Genomic DNA, 17,457 nt, shown 5'->3' on the forward strand with positions numbered 1-17,457 from the left:
GACCCTCCAGGACCGACTTTGGACTGCATTGGTCTAAGGCACCCCATGAGATCAGGCTGAGGTCTGGAGAACACTGGCCCTACCTCACTGCAGCCAAAAATATCAACATGCAATGATCCAGCCTGCAGACAAAACTAAATACATCTGCATCCAATCTGTTGTTTTGTAACCTGGGTGCTTTGCGCGTTTTCATATGAGATAGCTTTCATTTTTGGAAGTCTGAAACTGAAGAGACAGTACTGTTATGATACAGAAAACAACAGAATGGCTCACGAGTCATATTCAGTGTTGTTAGTTTTATAGCATTAAAAATGTCCATGATAAAATCATACTGCTTGAGAAGGAGCCAAAATAAGACTAAAATGAGACCAAGCGGTTGAATGAGAGGGACTGAATTAAGGGATCATACAGTAGTGAACATTAGATTAGGATGAGAGTTGAATACATTGTACTATATTTATGCATTCTGTTAACTAATGTCAAAATATATTCACATTATAATTTACAGCATTTCATTAGTTGAAAAGACATAAGCGCATGTTGTCCACCTAAGTGGACACTTGGATAAATCCTACAAAAAAATAAAATAAAAAATACAAAAAAATGTTTTCCCACCTTATTTTGATGCCCTGAGAAAATCAACAACACTTGGGAAAAAATCCTAATGATAACTCAAGCATGTAAGGGTTAGTATCTACATATATTACCAAGAAAATATAGATATATTTCTCCAGATTATGCCAAGACAAGACAAGAAGTAAAAACCACAATGATAAATCTAAAAATCAAGTTAAATTAATCTCTGTATCATATTTCAGGAACAAGGCAGTTCAAATTGCTTAATATGATTAACACAATTAAAAAAATAACACAAAATGAACCATTTTATCATAGTGGAAATTTGAATAGAGGTAATTAAAAGCTGTAATCCAGTCCAGAATTAATCTATTTTTCAATTATTATTATCATTAAAGGTGGGTGGGTGCAGTCGCTTGTTTAATGTTAATTAACTTTTGTTTGTCATTATTTTGTACAAATCAAATCAGTTTAAATTTGACATAATTCATTTTTTTGTAAATTTGTCAACAAAAAAAAAATATTGATCATGATTGTAAAAGCAATCAATAGGATAAAACACCGAGGAGGGTTAGTACATACAATACAAGCCATAACCAAAGGTTGTTAGATGCTGCTCAGAAAAAATAGTTATTTGCTGCTGCTTGTTCAAAGTAAATGTTAAGTTCTAACATGCATCACAATATGAGGAACAACAAAATGACTGGGCTGCACTGCTCCAGAAAACAAAGGAGACGGGTAAAAACGTTCAATTCTAGGATGAACTTCATGAACCTGATTTCATCACAACTCTGATGTCACAGGGGCTAAAAACTGTACACAGCAAAAAAGGGAAGGGGGTTTCTGGTTGGTGGTGCTAATCAGGACCGGCCCTAAGCAGATTTTCATTTGGGGCCCCACATACCAACATGTCAACACCAGATGCTCTGTCATTCCTAAGCCACTCTAGCTGTGTAATACAAATACTATCATTTATCATTAGCGTCATTCATTCATATTTAGCTGGTTTGCTAAATATGAATGTGCTGGTTTCTACAACTCAATATTAAAGCCATAGTAGATAGCAAAAAAAAGGAGTAAATTTACACCAAAAAAAAAAAAATCTGCAATTTTGACATTCATCTCAGAAACTGTATACAGAAATCAAAGACATTTCTGAGTTTGAAAAGTCAAAAATTTGCTAGAAAATTACAGAAATGTCCTTGTTTTTTCTTCAAAATTTCTGAGTTTTTTTTCTTCAGAAATTTACTCCTTATGTTTTCTTTCTATTTACAATGGCCCTAGTATGTTTGGAATACAAACATTTTAAATTGTTTATTTAATTGGGTTTCATTTAACTCCTCAAAAACATCGATTTTACATAATGCTGCACCTTTAATCTGTATTTTTGACGTATGCTTCTGTAGATTGAAAGAAACGTTGACAGCAAAGACGATAAGGAGAAAAACATGTTTACAGAGATTAAATATAATAAAATAGCTGGAAGCAGCTCCACAAATCAAGAAAAACTCTCCTTGTCTTTTTAGCTTTTCTTGTTTCCTTATCATTCTGCTCGCTTTGAAAAGGCAGCCTTGTTCCTGTTTATAGCGCAGCGCTCTGTCCTATAGTAACCTCTGCTTGTGACTGTTGTGAACTCATCCTGTCACATTAGCGCCTCTGGCCTTGTTTCATTTCTGAGAGGAAACTCCCTCTCTCTCTCTGCCTGTCTCTCTCTCTCTCACTCTCTCTATCTCTCCTTCAGGCCTGCTCTTTGGGCTCTCTTGTTCTGCCTATAATCGAAGCATGTCCACAAAAATCAGACGAAGGGGCCCTCTTTACTGAACACAAAATGAGACGTTGAGCACGATGTGAAGAGGCAGTGCAGGAAAGCCTCAGCTCCAGTGTTTGGCTTTGAAGCTGCTCCCGGTTTCCTCTCAGGGCTGCCTTCCAGCCGAGCGCAACTGGAAATACTGAGACGATAAGCATGCAGATAGCGCTGCAGCTGCAGCAGCAGTCACATCACAGTTCACGAGTAATTACAGGATTGATACCTGTCTGCAACGTTTTATATATGTGTGTGTGTGTGTGTGTGTCTTAATCCACAGGCTCACTGGAGGGGCCTTGATGTGGTTACCGTGGCACCCACTCTGCTGTAATCCATGCTGCTGTCATCCAGCTCAGCAGGAAAACCAGTTTGCGGCTGTTTCTGATATCATGGAGAGCAGGTGACTAAAAAAATACAACAGCAAAAAGCTTTTTGCAGTGGTTAGTTGATGTTGTAAAGAGGGAATCTTGGTGAATTAGTAAGACATCATTTTAAAGATTGTTGTTGAGATTGTTAAGAAATTCCGTCCATCCGTCCGTCCAGCCATTTATTTTCTTCCACCCTAATCCCATTGGGGTCAGGAGGGGTGCTGGTGTCTGTCTCCAGCTGTCAATGGGCGAGAGGTGGGGTCATCCTGGACAGGTCGCCAGTCCATTGCAGTTGATTAGAAATTGATCTTTTAAATATTTTTATTGTACTGGATAAGCATGACTGTGAAGTGGAAATAAAATGGTAGATAGCTTTTAAAATATTTAACATACAGTGTGTAAAATAAGCATTGAACACAGAATTTGTAAGCACAAAGTGTTGCAGTAATCAACACATCAGGATTATGTTTCTGCTTTTGGCTTTATCTTTTTTTATTTTTAATTGGTGAAGTATGATTAGCTGGTGTATGTGCAACCCACCACTTCTAGTCCTAATGATCTAGTTGTTGCATCAAGAATTTGCGATTAATAGCAGAGTCTTCAGGGCCACTGCTGAGGAAAGTTGACCCACTGTCCTTTGCAGAAACATTTTACTGAAGCCACATCAGACAGTTTTCAAGTGTGAATGGCATGGTAAAGTTTTATCACACTATCTGAATTGTATTTACATCCAGACTTTGGCTAGGCCACTCCAATGCTCCATGTAATTCTTTTTAGACCAATTCAGACTAACCTTGCTGATGTGTTTTGAATTGTTGTGATGTGTGTGAATATACACATACATACAGATTACACAATACACCATTGGTCATTTTTAAATGTAATTTTTATTTTTGCAAATAGGAAAATAGGATATTTAATATTTTAAAAAAAGAAAACTAAAGAAAAACATGTGTATCCGAGTGTGCATATATGCGAGTGTTTGTATACATCTATAAATGTATAAATCTTACAAACACATACATGCAGGCAGGTTGTCTGCTCGACCAGATACACAGGCGTGAGCGGGGTAAAAAGAGAATCTGATGATGATTAGGGCACAGGTCTGGATGTAGGTCAGTAGAAGCAGCCTGGGGAGGCTCAGACACAAAGACAGCTCCAGTTCAGACGGATCAGCACGCCTGCCCCGTCTGTCTGTTCAACCACCAGCTTCTGTTTGTACTATGAAACCTGGAGAGTACGCTAAATGCTAGGGGAGACAGAGGTAACGATAGCTGCTGTGTTTATGTGGCTGCTACATGAACAAGGGCTGTACGTCTGAGCCCGATCCAAAAGCACCGATGTCTGCTGAGCTTATGCTAGGCTAGTCTAGCTAGTTTATTGTAGTAAGTGCTGGTTCTGCACAGACTAGCCAGGTGTGTAAAAATTTCCCACTTTCATATGTGCACAGGGTTATTGTGAAGCACTGGTAGGTTGAAAAGCACCAAAGTGTTGAGATCCAAGAACAAATGTTTTAACCTTCTGTTAAAGCACGTGGCTTTGTTTTGGTTTCGCATTTGATGGTTCTGATACATTTCCCGGAAGAGTCGATGGCGGCTCATTTCTTCAAACACAAGTGCACTTAAAAACCAGCAGTTTTAGCTTATTGGTTTGTGAATGGGCAGAATAGGAGTCATAATCCCAAACTATGAACTGTCCTACATTCCACGCACTGATCACGCTACAATCAAGCTTTACAAAATGGACCAAACAGTTCTCAAGGAACACGACTAAATAGCTTAATGCACTGATTGAAAATCCTCTTTGAATTGACAAAAAAAAAAAAACAACCCAAAAAACATGTATTATATCAAGGCAACAAACTGTACATGTGTTATCTTGTCCTTTGTATTGTGTACACATTATAGTATTCTAATGAGGCATGGGCCAGTATGACACTCATGGTATAACTGTAAATAAACACCAATATTTCATGGTAGTAACACAAATATCTTTTTTAAAAAAAACCATTTATTTCAAGCAGCATCCCAGCTGTGAATACACCTTAACAAGAGTAATGAACAATGCTGCTTCAGCTTCCACACCAAATCTGATCTTTCTTTTTGTTTTCAAGACATTTACATTTGTGATTTTGATCAGTCTGAACAAAAAGAGTTGCCTTCAATAAGCCAGCTGACTGGATATGTACAGCAACAGGTGGGGGAAGAGCAGCACTGCTTTCCTGTACGCTCTACATGGTCAGAGATAACTCCAGTCACCCCAACACTTTGCCTGGCTTTTCATGAAGGATGCATGCCCACTGGCCCGTTCAGTCCACTTTACTCAAACTCCAGTCCGTTTGCCTAGAAAGTCTGGTTTGTTTGGGTAGGTGTGAATATGTAATCAAACTCTGATGCAAACTCTCATTCGCCTACAAACCTAAGTCTGTTCGATTAAAGTGAACTCTGGCATGGTTCAAATTCATATGTGAATGCCAAGGGGACCAGAGACCGCTCCGAAAGCAAGAAGCGGACTACAGCGCAGGGCATTCTGGGTATATACAACTAGAACAAACCTGTGAGACTACCGCAAGCAGTTTTGTCTTTTTGCTAGACATTGCTGCTAAAATCTGACGCCACTCCATTTTTGTTTGCATTTCGTGAAGGAGGAAGTTGCGCTCAGTGTCTTCTTTGGAGGTTTTCTTGTTGTTTCCTTCAGTGATTCTTGGTGCAGCGCCACCACAGGCGAGGGGAGGAAAAAGTTTTTCAAAGGGTTTGGTTCAATTGACACAGTGCAGTGTGAAAGTGAACCACAGCAGCTCAAAATGGAACAAATATTACCGTTTTGGTCCCTAATCGAACCAAGTCCACCGGACTGTTAGGTGTGAAAACACCCTAAAAGCACTTTAAAATCATAGAAAATAGTTTAGCTGATGTTCCATTGCACTGAAAAGAGTCAGTTGTGATACTTTAAACATCTGACGAGGTTGTCTCCCTCTGAAGGTTTTCTGAGTACGACCCACTGAGAGGAGACCCTGTGGCTGACCTAGGTCAGACATACATGGCATACATACCCTGACACCTTTAACTGGCCCATGCCTAATGCTAATCCGCATGATTGGACAGATGTTAGCTGCTTTTTCATCTATTTAAACTACTAGCTTTTGTTGCTGCTAAAATCCAACATAATGATAGTTACAGTAAGTGCTACTGTAATAAAGTAAGAGCAGTGTTTCATGTCACCATTGCACCACCGGACCCAGCGGTTCTTGAGGCCACAGAAGTCGGCTGCACATTGATCTGCTGGTAACAAGGAGCTTATAGACGGTCATGCACCGAGAGTGTCGCTTTCACTCTCCTGCGGGACCGGAACAGGGATTTCTGGTTTGGCAACCCCCCTGTTGGGAATCACAGTTAAATACGAGCAGTCATCGGACAACAACACAGCAATGGGATAAAGACAAGTTGGTGATCATGACAAAAGGCAGCGATTAAGAGATTGGGCATACAGGTCCAGATAAAGTGGCTCATGATAGGGTGAATGCTTCGAAAGGCCAGTGTTCATTGCATAAAATACTAACTTGGGAATTTCTGCACAGATTTACATAATTTTGAGCAAAGCCCAGAGTTTGGTACAATTTGATTGTCTCTGAAATGCAACGGCAGCTCTGAACTGCGTCTTCTGCTTTGCTGTTAATACTTGCACCCAGGACAGAGCGCTGCCACAAGGAGCGTAGTCATCCAACCCTTTTGATTGGATCACATGACACCAACCGGGACACAGAAGAGGAAAACGTTAGGCGCTTCTTGTGCATGTGAACCCTGAAATTTGGCTTCAAGGAAGAGGGACAACTGCCAGATGTAAAGAGGAGAAATTATACAACTACAGATGTTCCCATTATTGGTTAATGTCCCTCTTCCTAAAGCTGCTGGCAGTTCCAGGCTCCAGGAGCAGTAGTGCAAGCAGTAGCTGGAAGAGGGGCTTCAGGATGACTGTCTCCTGTGATGTGCATGTACATGACATGAAGTCTTCTCTCAGCTCAGTTTTTCCTGAGGTGGCTGATTGCTCTGTATAAGGTGAACTCCTCAGATGTGACAATTGACAGGAGAACGGCAGAGAGGAAGAGAAAGGAAGGAAACCAGAAAGGGCCGGGGAGGGGGAGAGGGAGGGAAACAACAGCCAGCTCTCCGGATTCTTCGGAAAGTTCTGCTTGTGAAAGCACCAAAAGGTCCTGAGGGAAGCCTGAGCCCCACACCTGGTTCGCACAGACCCAGAGCGGTCACACAGTGGTCCGGATCACCCTGCTGGGCCGGGAGCTGCGGTGGACCTTCGTGTGTTTGCTTAAATGGTCGCTGCGGGCAAACTTCTTCTCACACAGGGTGCACTCGTATGGTTTGATGCCCGAGTGAGAGCGGCGGTGGCGAGACAGCTCGTCCGATCGGGAGAACCTGGGCGTGTGAGAGCAGGAGGTCAGGGTGAGGAAGATGTTGCACAACTTAAAGCAGTAGAGTTTACAGACATTTGGCAAAGTGTGGCATGCACTTGTATTCAACACCTGAGTCAATACTTTGTAGAATCATGTTTTGCTCCAATTCAAGCTGTAAGTTTTTTCTCCATCACTTTAGCAATTATACATACTTGAAATTTTTACTCACTTTTCTTTGCAGTAATGCTAAAACTCAGATTGTGAGGGGAAAAAAAAGCTTCCCAACAGCATGAACCTGCCACCACCATGTTTCACAGTGGGTGTGATATGTTCAGGGTGGTTTTCCTACACATACGCTGTAATTGTGATCTTATCTAACCAGATCCCAGCCTTTTAACATGCTCATATTCAAGTAATATAACCAAACAGGTAATACTGAAGAAAGGATCCTTTATAAAACTTTTTGTAAAATGTAAAAAAAAACCCAGGATAATTCTTTTTACATTGTTGTTAGATTCACTTTTATTTATTTTTACTTAAAGATGTATTTTAAAATAAAATCCTCTTTTCCTTTATGTCTTTTAAGCACAAAAATAAACCAAACAAGGACAAACACCATTCAGTGTGTCTGTTATTGCGTGGTTTTAGGGTCACATGACCAGACATACACCAGTGTCTTAATAGACAGCTGCTGCTGACCAGGGAGACGCTGCTGCAGATGCCATTCTACTGTAATAAAAGACATTTAAAACAACCACCTGTTTTTCAGGTCTGCACTGAAAAACAACCCACACAATGTAATAATCAGACACTGATGGATGTAGAGGACACAGTAAAGGATTATAAATGATGGGTCCTAATTATGGTTTGCAGCTTCTGTCATTTTGCTTCCTGATTTCTATTCATTTTTCTGGTTTAAACCATATAAACCTTTCTTGTGTTGTAAAATGAATGCTGAACTTTGTTTTTTAACACTAACCATGGACATTTTAGGACTGACAATGTAACAATAGTAGTATAACTTTATTCGTAAAGTTTGCCTATAAAAAATAGAAAAACTCAACATAAAATATGGAAATGTTGATTTAGGATCAATTAAACATAATTAACCTAATTTAATGACAAATTAGCAGCTAACTGATCGCTTGTGCGACTGTAAGAATGATTCAAATAGGCAGCAGATGGCTACACTAATCTGTCTAATCGACATTCATTTGCAGACAGATGTTAAAGTGATTCTTTCGCTAACATTGCTGAAATATTTCCTCTGCAGACAGTAAATATTTCAGCATTGGGTAAAAGAAGGCTTATGCTCACTCAGCTCCCTCTTCCTGGAACTTAACACAATGAACTACAGCAGACTGAATTCATCTCGTTTGGAGCTTTGACATCCAAACTAAAAGGTCGATTCAATGACATGCACCTGTTTTTTTTTTCATAGCTTGTCGTTTTCTTTTAACTGTGTCGTTTTTTTGTGTTATCAATTGAGTTATTTTCTAAATCCTGGTAAAATAAAGGTTTAATAGTAATAATAATAAAAATCTCAGAGTGCCTTGCAAAAGAATAATATACAATGTGAACTTTTCCCTATTAAAACTACACTCCATACTGGTCGCTTTTACAGTGCCCAAAGTATATTTGTATACTAAGAAATTAAAAGTAAATTAAGAAAATAATAAAATATAAAATACTGACATGGTCTAATGAGGTATATTGACTCCATAGATAGCTGTATCATTACAAAGATAATTATCTTCTTTGTTGTTATTTTATGTATTTACATTTATGCTGCCTGTTTAGAGGGATTTCTATGATGGTTGCTGATGCAAATTGACTTTTGAGAGAGAGAAGGGGTAAACTATGTCAGATTGTTTTTTCTTACCGGTACTCCTTTTCATTTAAAACTTTTGTTCACATCGACATGTTGAATTTTTATCTTTTTCTTGGTTTTATGACTCTGTTATTCTGTTGTATGATGTTTTAATGTTTTCTGAACAGGTCGCAGTTGAAGATGTGAATTTGTTCTCAATCAACATATCTGGTTAAATAAAGGTGAAATAAAAATAAATAAAATGTTTGTCTGACAGGCTGCACTGATGTTAAAAGATATTAATGTGTTAAAATGGTCCAGTTAAAGTCCAGACCCAAATCCATTTGAAAAGGACTTAAAACTCCTGTTCTGAGTCTTAAGTTCTTTTTTCATCCAAGCTGACTGAGTTAGAGCTATTGTGCAGAGAACAATGGTAACATTTAATCAGGTTTAAATGCATCAGCCTCCAACAATCAGGTACACTTTGTGCTAAAACTGAAGGAATCTTATCTGAGGTTGACGTACTTCCAGCCGCAGTCTGGCCAGCTGCAGGTGTACGGCTTCTCCCCCGTGTGACGGCGGAAGTGGGCCTTAAGATGGCTGCTCTTTGTGTACATCTTCCCACAGCCTGGGTGGGAGCACTTGTGGACCCTCTCGGTGGGCGACGCCCTGTTTGCCCGGGGGGCCGATGCCTTCAGGAGGGCGGCCCCTGGGGAGCCCCCCACCGCTGTGATCTCCAGAGTCCTTGTAGTGATGGGCAGAGGAGCAATCTTCACATACTTCTGGTCTGCTGATTTGTTATCGCTGCTGAGTGGCAACAGGCTGGTGGTGGCGGTGGTGGGTGTGGAGGACACTTGGGGGGCCACCAGGGTGAGATTTGGAGCGGTAGCGCCCTGGAGCCCCATGACCAGGTGAGTGAGCCAGATGCCGCTTGGGGCCGATGGAGGAGAGCCGGCGGGGACCTGAGGCTGGGCCAGAGGTAACGGCTGCAGCTGAAGAACCACCGGAGCTCTGAGGAGCACGGGAGGGGTCACCGTGGCTGGAGGGGGGCTTGGGTGACTAGGAGGAGACGGGTCAACCTGGACGGGGGCGTGTTTCTCTTTCTCTTCCTCGGGGGTCTCCGAGGAGGAAGTGCAGAGGGAAGCACCAACTGATGGCTCACTTTTAGTCTCTGTTGATGAAGCCGAGGGTACGGAGGACGACAGAGAATCTTCCTCTCTGCTGTTCCTCATGTCTGCCCTCACCTGCTCCATCTTCTCCTTCAGAAACTCCTCTATGTCCTCCAGGGTGGGAGAGAACGGCGAAGATGGGCGGAAAGAAAACTCCGGCATCCGAGACTCCTGATAATCCGCTCCCCCGTCGTCTGTCGAACTTCGATAAACCAGCCGGTTGCTGCTTTCGCTCTCGTCCTCCTCATCCTCTTCTTCAGGGCTGGAGCCGTGCAGGGCCCCCTGCTGGAAGGCCCCGGGGCTGTCGCAGGAGCGCAAGCACACTGCATCCTCCTCTGAGAAGGAGAACAGGCTGCTGCTGCTGTCCCTGAACAGCTCAGACTCCACAGTCAGTGTTCTGCTGCTGAGGGACACCATTGAGAATAAAAAAAGCACCCGGAGGAGGAAGTCACAGAAACCTGCAGGGAAACAAGTCACAGAAGGATTTTAGTGTTCTGGTGGCTGCAAAAGCAAACATTCACTCAAATTCAAGACAATAACATTACTGAAATGGGACGTTTCTTCACAGCTGATGAGGATACTGAAACGGGTCTGGGTTGTTCCAAAAACCATGAGAGCAACACTTTATAGGAGCTGCAGGAACTTCTGGAACAGCGATTGTGTTCTAGTGCAACGACACTCCAGATTTCTCCAATACGTCCCGACTAAAAAGGAGAGTCCTGCCCTACAAAAAAAATTCAAAATAAAACCTCCAATTTAAACTAAATAAATAAATAAATAAAAAACTACATTTGGTTTTGTTTGTCAGAAAAATCCTGGTTGTGGATGGAGTCAGATCCTGGCTTAAGCAAACTATACACAAACAAGCAAGCAAATGGAAATTATCAATGTGATTAATTTATTTATTGCTTATTCTGACAGTCTTAGGCTTTAGCAATAGAAAACTAAAGTTTTGTAATTGGAATAATTAAAACCAGAAACAAAAATACTTTGGGCCTAGTTAAATGGGGCTTATGATATTGAGGGTCACCTCATAATCTGAGAGATTTGGAAGATTCTGAACTGTTTCCTGGGCAACAATTCCCAAGTCAAGATGCTGATAGACGCAAAACAATAATAACTGAAAGCATCACAAAGTTTACATCCCAAACATCTGCTGAATCAGATTGTTTCAGATGTGCCTGGGTTATGTTCAGTCAACATGCACAATGTGTTATACTGCTCTTTTTAGTTTTTCCTCCAAACTCAGAGAGTGTACTTACTTTCAACCATGACTGAATGAGTTTGTGATGAACTAAACTGACCATAGTTAAGTGGGCTACAGAGACAGCAGGAGATTTTGGAAGTTCGTTCTGCCTCGTTGGCAACCCAGACAGGAAGTTTTGAACGAGAGCCACCTACAGGACCTTCTAGTTACATGGCTCATTGGTGAACCTGTAACATTTTGTTTAGCTTCAAACAGATCAATACGCTCATCTAAAATGGAGACTGTTTTGGATGAGAGCACCCCCTTCCCTCCCCTCCTGCTGCTCTTCCACCCATAACCCACTCCGTACAGATCAGCATAACCAGCTATGATTACAGTGGGAAGCTGCTTATGAGTCGGAACGGTTGTTGTTGCTGTCAGACAGCCGGGGCACATGTTGCAGCAGGGCCTGCATGGAGTTGGGGAGGGGGAACACGGCCCGCAACGACGCGCCCACGAGCATATGGTAAAGCAACCGCAGCTACGGTAAAAACAACAACAGAGAGGCAGAGTGGAAAGCTGGGGAGAAAACCGACCAAAATGCAACTGTCTGACGAGGAGAAGCCAGCCGCGTGGTTACACAGCGGAGGAATCCACGAGTTTCAAGTTCGGTTGGGTCAAAAAAAGGGGTGGGGGGGAGGCACACAGCTCTATTTATACTCCTGCTAGTCTCCAGGACAGCCGAACAGGAGTCCCCCAGCCGCCCCAGCTTAAGCCTACCGTGTGTTACCGGGAGGAGGCTCGACAATGCGTCGACCTCTCTCCGTCTTCTCGCTGTTTTCTGCTCGCCTCCGTCGTGTTATTGTCGTCGCACGCTCACATCCCGTCCTTGCCACGGGTCCATGTTGGCATTCCGCTTCCACACGTCACGTGACCGCATCGCTGCACAACTCGGAGGCATGGGTCCCGTTCCGAGGCTGTGATTGGTCAATCATCACGGAGGCTCGCCTTAAGAGGAAGCCTCTGATTGGCTGTTGTTCGATAAAGTCTGACTGCCATGTGTTATCCAAAAGCAGGCTGAAAAGCTAAAGATAATGAGCGAAGTAAAAAACTGTAGTTGTCGTTATTGTGGCGTTAATGAGCTAAGTAAAAATAGCAATACTAATGTCAACGGAAACCATGTTCCAGGCTGTTCTCCAAAACCAGTGCAACCAATAAATAGGCACCAGAGTAGCTCTCGCTCTCTTTTGTAAATAAATGTTACTGTCACCTTGAGGCCTCTGTTTTCTCATCTGTGCCTCCAGCATGACAAAAAATGGGATAACTTTTTGACTGATCACACTTCATACTGTATAAACAGGATTGATAGATTAGTCTTCACCAAACAGAGATTTTCTCACCTCATAGAACAGCAGAATGTTTGATGACCGAAATTGCAACATTTGTTACGTTATCAGCTGGCGTGGTTCTCTTTCACACTGTACTGTGTCACACAAACCAAACCCTTTGAAAAACTTGTTTACCCCCTCGCCTGTGTTGGTACTGCACTAACAACCACTGAAGGAAATGACACAAAACCCTCTGAGGAAGACACTGAGCGCAACTTCCTTCGTCACAATATTGTAAGCATAAAAATGGAATGCCGTCAGAGTTTAGTGGTTGTAGGATTTTTCTTTTGTCTTTTGCAAAAGACATCGAGCCGTTTATCCCGCTAGCATTAGATGAGCATTTGCTTTGATTGTATTTACCCAGAATGCCCCGCGCTACAGCCTGCTTCCTGCTTTTGTAGCGGTCTCCAGTTCGCTTGGTGTTCACTCGAACCACACCAGAGTTCACGTCAACTGAAACAAGACTCAGGTATGTAGGTGGATCAGAGTTTGATTACAGATTCACACCTACCCAAATGAACCAGACTTTATAGGGAAACGAACTTCACTGATTAACTCAGACTAAACAGGCCTGGATTGAAAGCTTCCTAAAACAGCCTTAAAACACAAAAAGGACATTTTCAGCATTCCTGAAAAGTGCTACAAAAATCTAATCTACCAACTATGGCAAATCTCACTGTTTTTGCCTCTTTGACAATCCAGACAGGAAGCTTAGTGTGAGGACTTTCTTGTTACATTCATTGGTGAAGTTGCAACATGAATGCAACACTTTTATTTAACATATCTGTTTAAATGAAACAATACACTCATCTAATTATGGACACTGTTATTGATGAATGTTACATATAGCCCATATTTCATGGGCTATTTGTAACATTACACCCCATTATCTACCATTGGGAACACAACGACGCTACCATTTCAGACATATCCCTTTAAGAGAGGACGCATTTAATCCAACCGAATATACTGTTTGTCTTTTGTTGTTATTGTTATGACTATTATGACTACATAGATTCAGTCTTTATGGCTGTACTTTCTGTTACTGAGCCCTTGTGCAAAAGTACATATGAAGTACTTATATTGACTGACTATATAAAAACTGGTAGGAATTCTTTTTTGCTGAAGAACAATCAGTTTTGCTCCTCCATCCTCCAGCCACCTGGAAAATAATGTGAACTTGTTGGGAAAATAACTCATTTACACACAAGTCTTCAGATGTCTTGATGCTCAATATGCTTTGACTCAACATATCTGTTAATCTTTTGAAGACCTACAGTTTGCAGTTTGCCTAAACAGTGAGGTGGAAATTAAAAGCTTTGCAAAGATAATATAATAAACACATTGTATTTTCTCTGCAAATTTCAGTGGTTATGGAGGAAGGTGTCTAACTGAACTTTTTAGTGTTGATTTGACCATATGTTTTGGATCACATCTGTGTTGAGGACTGTAGCGCCTGCTCTACCCCAAACTAACTTATTTTAATGCTTTTCACACATATTCATCAGAGCTATACATAAATCTGTCAATTAACTCTTATCTCTTTGGAAAAAAACGAGGGCAAATCAAATATTCTTCAAGCATATTTCCGGTGTGAACGTGTGTACCAAGCATAGTTTCAGAAAGTAACTTTTTTCTCCTCTATTCTTTGCAGCATTGGTCCCAAATAATCTATGGAAATAAACAACAGCCTTTTCGAAACGTCTTTACCAGGGAACGCTTAGAATGTGTTTTTAAAAGGATTGTGTAAAGGCGCCCTCTGGTGGTCCAGTGGAGCCAAAAGCAGCCACACTTTCAAAAGCAAATTAATAGTTTAACCACATGGCTAAACTATAACGAACAATCTGTTCTAGGAAAACAGAACTTAGAAATGAGGAAAACATTAAACAGAAAACAAGCAGTTTGTGGATTGAAATTTACTTTAACTCTGTTTCTTAACACTGCATGTTTACCATATTTAGGTGCGCTCACAATTCATCTCTTTGGACAAAAAATAAAAAATAAAAAATACACACAATTTCCCTCTTTATGAAATTACCTCCCAACACAGCATCAGCTGAGCTTAAAAGAAAGTAACAGAAAAAAGTTAATCAGAATCAAATTACTATGAACTTTAAAGCCCTGCCATTTTTGTATTTACATACTTTTTCATTAATACACAAAAGTTGGCATTTTTAGACATGACATTATAAGCATTATAAGCTGAATATTTCTATTCAGCTTATTTTTACAGCACCAATTCACAATATCATTTTTTTTCAAACCACAAAAAGTGCAAAATTAAAGTTTAGGAACAAACTGTGTCCAAAGTCTTTACCAGTAACACGTTTGTTGTGTTTTGTGTAATAAACTCTTTTTTTTTCCAGATTTGTTTTTACATGTCTCTGTGGTATGCTGCAACTGCCATCAACTCACTTCACATACTTTAAAGACATCAAATTAATGTGATGGGTCAGTATCTCATGTGTTGGTAATTTTTGCTGCTATTCCCTGATATGTTGAACATAACTGGACCAAAGTGACCCAGATCATCAGATGGTTCCCATTCTTTTCATCTTATTAGGTTTCTGGAAAACCTAATAAATCCAGAAAGTGTTGAAGACAAATTGTCTGTTGAAGCTAATTTGCAATCTGACTTTTTAGCAAAGCTGTTCTCAGCAGCAGTTTCCTCATGTGAGCAGTTTCCCCATTCATAGATTGGTCATTACCTTTCTACGCAATTCTGCTCGATTCTCATCCCTTCAGAGCTCCATCTGGGATTTCTCCCACTGAGCTAGATTCCTTTAGTAGGATTTCTACGAGGCCAATCAGCAAACAGTAGAAGTTGCAAACGATGATGCTGATTTTCGCCACCGTTTTACAATTGTAAAGTCTTCCTGTAGTTCTAGCAATGGCAATGGAGGAAGTGAACTAAGCTGTTTTGACCACCCATATAAATATTGAATTAACATCAACAGCCATGTTGTTCAGCTTAGCACTTCTTTCTCGGCAGTGGAGGACAGTTGTTCACAGCGCAGGAAACTTCTGGCAAGCTTTATACTGCTAAACAGGTGCAGTCTTGGCGACTGGGTAAAACTTAAAATGTCAGCACAGCCTTCCAATAGTTTCTCAATAGATGAAGGTCCAGGCATGTTGATGGGTTAGATTGTTTCAAAGAGCTGCTCAAAAGACTTGCTCATATAATATTCTTACAGCAGTAAAAACTGAAGTCACAGTTGTCAATAGAAAACATTTGGCCTTTTACAGGTCCTGAAAAGACCAGTTGATTTTCAGAATACTGCCTTTCAAAGAGCACAGCTATCCTTTACTGGGCATATTTCAGCATCCCTGCTCACACTGCCAGAGCGCCGACCCATGAATGTCGAGTTAGAATAACTAAACCCCTTCAAGTGGCACCAACCTCAGGCTTCAGACTGCTTGTAGTGGGAAAAGGTATTGTAAATTAATTAGTAAATTATTCTTGAATTGACTGAGATTTTGGTGAAAGCCGATCCCTACAAGCCAAGCAGAGCATATGGATGAGAAGACTGCAGCATAATGCAGCACACAAGGAGTGTAAAGATTCCTGTGTGGTTTCTTAGCAACAGTGAACGGTGGGGTATCACTCGCCATCACTCCTCACACAGAAGAATATTTTAAAAACTTATTTGACACATGGCTGTGCAGTGAAGCATGTGCTGTTGAGCTTTAAGTTCTGTAAATGGAGTGAGGGCTAAGCAGACACTCATTAATGACCATCAATGATCAGATCTAAAGCTTCATATTCCATAAAGCTATAGATGTTCAAATATCAAAATAATGTACAGCCTGGTTGACGCCTGTTCACACAGACTGTGCTGAGGGTAATGCACTTGCTGTAGGTTAAATATTTGTCATTTTTTGAGGAAATCGGTTTTCACTTTGACATTTAAGGATTTGTTGAACTTTTTTTTTGTAAAAAAAAAATAAAATAGGCAAATTTTGTTGATCTTGATTGGTTTGTAAAATCAATAAAAATGGCAAAACATCAAAGGGATACTTTTTATAGATGCTACAAAAGCTAATTATTTTCAGACTTGTAAAAGCTAGAAAACAATTTCTATTCATTCTTCTTCACAACTACTACACTCTTTTAATCTTAATAGCAGGGTTTCTGCAGGTTTCACCCACTCAGATTTAAGACAGTTTTTACGACCACTGTGAATAGTATTTAAGACCTACATCTCCACAGAAACGTACGAACTTTGACCAGCCAACTGGCGAGAAATTTCCAGTTAGGAAAGATAGATGTAATGAAAGCTAGCTAGCTAGCACCGGTATGTTAAAAGCTAGTTAGCAGTAGCTTCAACAGTAATATGCTTCCGTAGAGCGACTCATACTTTTGACTGGCAGAAAAGTCCCACGAGAAAAAAAAATAAAAAGTACATAGGATATATGGAATTAAACAAATTTGTCAAGACAAAATTTAGACTTGGGAAAAACATTAAAGACCAACTAACTTTTTAAAATAAATTCAAGACATTTTAAGGACTTAATTTTAGGTATATGAAGTTAAGACATTTAAAAGAGCACATCCTGTCTAAAACATTCTAATAACACAATTTGCTGCTATTACATTTGACACAGCTTAATCTTTTAAGTGATTTACTGCGATATCTTTATCTTTGCATTTTGTTACAAATAAGCCTTGTGCATAATTTTCTAAATAACCAAACATCTCACACACTAGTAGCCATTCACACAGAGCTGAAGGTCATGAGACAAGCAGGTAA

At 40.6% G+C, this 17,457-nt stretch overlaps 1 protein-coding gene across 2 annotated transcripts; it reads right to left on the bottom strand.

Annotated features, from left to right (window-relative positions):
- Positions 1–5,479: 5,479 nt before the first annotated feature.
- On the bottom strand, positions 5,480–12,362 carry LOC103150282 (Krueppel-like factor 15). Of its 2 annotated transcripts, XM_007569827.2 has the most exons (4): positions 12,099–12,362; positions 10,678–10,856; positions 9,489–10,590; positions 5,480–7,175 (listed from the first exon to the last, which is right to left on the bottom strand). In XM_007569827.2, exons 2-4 carry the CDS (start codon positions 10,742–10,744, stop codon positions 7,007–7,009), a joined length of 1,338 nt encoding a protein of 445 aa, XP_007569889.1. In that variant the 5' UTR covers positions 10,745–10,856; positions 12,099–12,362; the 3' UTR covers positions 5,480–7,006. The 2 variants fall into 2 exon arrangements, with proteins under 2 accessions (XP_007569889.1, XP_007569890.1); XM_007569828.2 differs by lacking the exon at positions 10,678–10,856 and having other exon boundaries at positions 12,099–12,358.
- Between the last annotated feature and the right edge of the window lie 5,095 nt (positions 12,363–17,457).

This window comes from Poecilia formosa, unplaced genomic scaffold (assembly GCF_000485575.1).
Source record: "Poecilia formosa unplaced genomic scaffold, Poecilia_formosa-5.1.2 Scaffold247, whole genome shotgun sequence".
NCBI classification, from domain to species: domain Eukaryota; kingdom Metazoa; phylum Chordata; class Actinopteri; order Cyprinodontiformes; family Poeciliidae; genus Poecilia; species Poecilia formosa.